The sequence below is a fragment of the Bison bison genome, unplaced genomic scaffold (assembly GCF_000754665.1).
Source record: "Bison bison bison isolate TAMUID 2011002044 unplaced genomic scaffold, Bison_UMD1.0 scf7180017864223, whole genome shotgun sequence".
Classification (NCBI taxonomy): domain Eukaryota; kingdom Metazoa; phylum Chordata; class Mammalia; order Artiodactyla; family Bovidae; genus Bison; species Bison bison.
In genome coordinates, this window is record NW_011494795.1 from 32,670 (window position 1) to 38,498 (window position 5,829).

Genomic DNA, 5,829 nt, shown 5'->3' on the forward strand with positions numbered 1-5,829 from the left:
GGGATTGCCTTTCTCTGCTTCCTTCCTCAGGTTCCTCACCAACATATCTCCATACTGGTCAATGATGGGGAACATCTGGACATTAAATATATCATCACATGAAGTTAAATGTGGAGACTCAAGTCCTAGAAGGACCTGGCTTTCCTAAGCATGGAGTAGTAACTGACATTTTATAAAAATCTTAAAAATGTCTCTCTAGGATGTAAAGACAAAAGACCAACGTTAAAAAACTCAAACTCAGCAGACTCCTCTTTGAAAAGAGACTATGATCTCGGTTTTTTCCTGTCCCTAGAGTCATTCCGTAAGTTTCTAATTGAAAGTCCTCTTCTTTTCTTACCTCCTTGAGCTTTCCGCTGGTGAAGGCTGGAGACAGCAATGTCCGTATTCTCTTCCATTGTTCATCCCAAGCCAGAGAGATGGCATATTTCATAATTCCCATTGGACCAAAAATCTAGTCAAAAGCAAAACATATTTATCCTGTATAAGTTTTAGAAGTCTCAACAGTTGTTTAAGATTTCTTAAATAAGGACCAATTATTCAGCTAATATTTAGTGACTGTCTACTTAGTAGCAGACCCTATGCTAAACGCTTAATGAATATTTATCCAAAATATCTAGGTTTCTGTGGGTGTGGAGGAGAGACACCCAGCCACTTGATGTGGTTTCCAAATTTCATGTTTCAGTATCCTATTAAGTGCAAATGACCCATGTAGTATAGAAAGGGTTTTCCCAAGGGAATAGGCAGGAATAAGACCTAGGTCATCCTCCTGGTCTGTGAAGAGTACAAGGGAACTAACTAGTGACAGAAAGCTGATAGCTTTGACAAACATATGTTGTCTCAGACCAGTTCTTTCTTTACATGTCTACAGCATGTGGATTCAAAACATTTCTTGATATGAGACTTTTTAAAAATAAAAATAGAGGAGGAGCTAAGATGGCGGAGGAACAGGACGGGGAGACCACTTTCTCCCCCACAAATTCATCAAAAGAACATTTGATGAATGTTTGATGAACGTTTACGCCGAGTAAATTCCACAAAACAACTTCTGAATGCCGGCAGAGGACATCAGGCACCTAGAAAAGCAACCCGTTGTCTTCGAAAGGAGGTAGGAAAAAATATAAAAGACAAAAAAAGAGACAAAAGAGGGAGGGACGGAGCTCCGTCCTGGGAAGGAAGTCTTAAAAAGAGAGAAGTTTCCAAACTCCAAGAAACACTCTCACTGCCGAGTCTGTGCCGAGCCTTGGAAGCACAGAGGGCAACATAACAGGGAGGAAAAATAAATGAACAATTAAAACCCACAGATTACGAGCCCAACGGTAACTCCCCCAGTGGAGAAGCAGCGCAGACACTGGCACCCGCCACTAGCAAGCGGGGGCTCGGCAGGGAGGCGCCGGCTGCATCGCTTAGAGTAAGGATCTGGCCTGAATGCCCCCAGCGCTATCTGAGCGAACTAATTTGGGCTAGCAAACCAGACTGTTGGATAGCTACCATGCGGAAAGCCAGCTGTAACCTAAGACACCGCCAGGCCCGCGCACAGAACAAAGGACTGGACAGAGATAGCCGGCTGCAGACCATCTCCCTCTGGTGACAGGCAGCCAGAGCCGGAAGTGGGCAATCGCAGCCCCAGAGAGACTACAAAACTGTAAGCAGGCTTCTTTGCTAACTAAGACTTCTTGGGGCTCTGGACCGTCAACATCCGCCTGAGAAGGCGCACCAATTGTACACCCAGAAAACCGACCGGCGGGGAGGCGATAAGTCGCAGCAGCCACGCTCGCCAAACACTTCATCACCTGAGCTGCTCGGACCTCTGAGGACTACCCGAGTGCCTGAACCTGAGCGGCTTAGACCTGGGAGGTGCAAGCAGCCCAGGGCTGACTGCGGATGGATCCCAGCGGAGCAACCTAGAGCCTGAGCAGCGTGGGCAGGGAGGCTACACGCGCCGTGAGTGGGGGCAGGCCCAGTGTGGCTGAGGCACTGCGAGCACACGCCAGTGTTATTTGCAGCGTCCTTCCCTCCCCACAGCGCGACTGAACAAGTGAGCCTAAAAAAAAAAAAGTGTCCACCACCGCTGCCCTTTGTGTCAGGGCGGAAATCAGACACTGAAGAGACCAGCAAACAGAAGAAGCTATAACAGAGAGAACTGCCTTGGAAGCGACAGGCAATAGATTAAAACCCTGTCGTTAGTACCGACTACATAGGAAGGGGCCTATAGATCTTGAGAAATAGAAGCCGGACCAAGGAACTAGCTGAAAATGAACTGACCCCACAATACCCACAATAATACCAGAGAAAGTCCTAGATATATTTTTACTATTTTTACGATCATTCTTTCTTTTTTTTAATTAAAAAAAATTTTAAGACCTCTATTACTCCTTTAATTTTCACTTTTATAACCTACTATTACTTTGCAAAAAAAAAAAAAGACCCTATTTTTTAAAGCAAACTTCATATATATATATTTTATAATTTTTGTGACCTTTTTTTCCCCCCCTTCTTTCTTCTTTTTTTCTTTTCTTTAACATTGTATTTTTGAAATTCCAAACTCTACTCTAGATTTTTAATTTTAGCTTTTTGGTATTTGTTATCAATTTTGTACCTATATATTTTTTAAATAATTTTTGTGACTTTTTTTTTCCTCTTTCTCTTCTTCTTTTCTTTAACATTGTATTTCTGAAATTCCAAACTCTACTCTAGATTTTTAATTTTTGCTTTTTGGTATTTGTTATCAATTTTGTACGTATATTTTCTTTATAATTTTTGTGACTTTGTTTTTGTTTGTTTGTTTGTTTTCCTCTTTCTTTTCCTTCTTCTTTTCTTTAACAATGTATTTTTGAAATGCCAAACTCTACCCTAGATTTTTAATTTTTGCTTTTAGGTATTTGTTACCAATTTTGTACCTTTAAGAACCCAATTTTCAGTACCCATTTTTTACTTGGGAGCGAGATTACTGGCTTGCCTGCTGTCTCCCCCTTTGGACTCTCCTTTTTCTCTACCAGGTCGCCTGTGTCTCCCCCCTAACCCCTCTCTACTCTACCCAACTCTGTGAATTTCTGTGTGTTCCAGATGGTGGAGAACACTTAGGGAACTGATTACTGGCTGGATCTGTCTCTCTTCTTTTCATCCCCCCCTTTTATCCTCCTGGCCACCTCTGTCTCCTTCCTCCCTCTTCTCCTCTGTATAGCTCCGTGAACATCTCTGAGCGGTCCAATTGTGGAGTGCACATAAGGAAGTGATTACTGGCTAGCCCGCTGTCTCCTCTATTGATTCCACCTCATCTCATTCGGGTCACCTCTAACTCCCTCCTCCCTCTTCTCTCCTCCACGTAACGCTGTGAACCTCTCTGGGTGACCCTCATGGTGGAGAAACTTTTCATCTTTAACCTAGATGTTTTATCGATGGTGCTGTTTTGAGACTACTGTAAAAATAAGACTGATAACTGGGAGCAGGAGGCTTAAGTCCAAACCCTGACTCCAGGGAACTCCTGACTCCATGGAACATTAATTGACAGGAGCTCATCAAACGCCTCCATACCTACACTGAAACCAAACACCACACAAGGGCCAACAAGTTCCAGGTCAAGATATACCAAGCAAATTCTCCAGCAACACAGGAACACAGCCTTGAGCTCCAATATACAGGCTGCCCAAAGTTACTACAAAACCATAGACATCTCATAACTCATTACTGGACACTTCACTGCACTCCAGAGAGAAGAAATCCAGCTCCACCCACCAGAACACCGACACAAGTTTCACTAACCAAGACAAGCCACCTGTACAAACCCATACACAGCGAGGAAGCTCCACAATAAAAAGAACTCCACAAACTGCCAGAATACAGAAAGGACACCCCAAACTCAGCAATATAAACAAGATGAAGAGACAGAGGAATACCCAGCAGGTAAAGGAACAGGATAAATGCCCACCAAACCAAACAAAAGAGGAAGAGATAGGGAATCTACCTGATAAAGAATTCTGAATAATGATAGTGAAATTGATCCAAAATCTTGAAATCAAAATGGAATCACAGATAAATAGCCTGGAGACAAGGATTGAGAAGATGCAAGAAAGCTTAACAAGGACCTGCTGCTGCTAAGTCGCTTCAGTCGTGTCCGACTCTGTGCGACCCCGTAGACGGCAGCCCACCAGGCTCCCCAGTCCCTGGGATTCTCCAGGCAAGAACACTGGAGTGGGTTGCCATTTCCTTCTCCAATGCATGAAAGTGAAAAGGGAAAGTGAAGTCGCTCAGTCGTATCCGACTCTTAGCGACCCCATGGACTGCAGCCTACCAGGCTCCTCCATCCATGGGATTTTCCAGACAAGAGTACTGTAGTGGGGTGCCCTAGCCCTAACAAGGACGTAGAAGAAATAAAAAAAGAGTCAGTATATCATGAATAATGCAATAAATGAGATAAAAAATACTCTGGAGGCAACAAATAGTAGAATAACAGAGGCAGAAGATAGGATTAGTGAATTAGAAGATAGAATGGTAGAAATAAATGAATCAGAGAGGAAAAAAGAAAAATGAATTAAAAGAAATGAGGACAATCTCAGAGACCTCCAGGACAATATTAAACACCCCAACATTCGAATCATAGGAGTCCCAGAAGAAGAAGACAAAAAGAAAGACCATGAGAAAATACTGGAGGAGATAATACTTGAAAACTTCCCTAAAATGGGGAAGGAAATAATCACTCAAGTCCAAGAAACCCAGAGAGTCCCAAACAGGATAAACCTAAGGCAAAACACCCCAAGACACGTATTAATCAAATTAACAAAGATCAAACACAAAGAACAAATATTAAAAGCAGCAAGGGAAAAACAACAAATAACACACAAGGGAATTCCCATAAGGATAACAGCTGATCTTTCAATAGAAACTCTTCAAGCCAGGAGGGAATGGCAAGACATACTTAAAGTGATGAAAGAAAATAACCTACAGCCCAGATTATTCTACCCAGCAAAGATCTAATTCAAATATGAAGGAGAAATCAAAAGCTTTACAGACAAGCAAAAGCTGAGAGAATTCAGTACCACCAAACCAGCTCTCCAACAAATACTAAAGGATATTCTCTAGACAGGAAACACAAAAAGGGTGTATAAATTCGAACCCAAAACAATAACGTAAATGGCAACAGGATCATACTTATCAATAATTACCTTAAACATAAATGGGTTGAATGCCCCAGCCAAAAGACAAAGACTGGCTGAATGGATACAAAAACAAGACCCCTACATATGTTGTCTACAAGAGACCCACCTCAAAACGGGGGACACATACAGACTGAAAGTGAAGGGCTGGAAAAAGATTTTCCATGCAAATAGAGACCAAAAGAAAGCAGGATTAGCAATACTCATATCAGATAAAATAGACTTTAAAACAAAGGCTGTGAAAAGAGACAAAGAAGGTCACTACATAATGATCAAAGGATCAATCCAAGAAGAAGATATAACAATTGTAAATATATATGCACCCAACATAGGAGCACCGCAATATATAAGACAAATGCTAACAAGTATGAAAGGAGAAATTAACAATAACACAATAATAGTGGGAGACTTTAATACCCCACTCACACCTATGGATAGATCAACTAAACAGAAAATTAACAAGGAAACACAAACCTTAAACGATACAATAGACCAGCTAGACCTAATTGATATCTATAGGACATTTCATCCCAAAACAATGAATTTCACCTTTTCCTCAAGCGCACACGGAACCTTCTCCAGGATAGATCACATCCTGGGCCATAAATCTTGCCTTGGTAAATTCAAAAAAATTGAAATCATTCGAAGCGTCTTTTCTGACCACAATGCAGTAAGATTA

At 41.8% G+C, this 5,829-nt stretch overlaps 1 protein-coding gene across 3 annotated transcripts in view; it reads right to left on the reverse strand.

Annotated features, from left to right (window-relative positions):
* The window catches only part of LOC104992728 (cytochrome P450 3A28), a 38,790-nt gene that overhangs the window by 19,025 nt on the left and 13,936 nt on the right, over window positions 1–5,829 (reverse strand). For all 3 annotated transcript variants that reach the window (XM_010845695.1, XM_010845696.1, XM_010845697.1), the window contains 2 exons: window positions 338–451; window positions 3–75 (listed from right to left, as the gene is read on the reverse strand). In XM_010845695.1, the coding sequence (XP_010843997.1) occupies window positions 3–75; window positions 338–451 (187 nt within the window). The remainder of the gene's footprint in view (window positions 1–2; window positions 76–337; window positions 452–5,829) is intronic.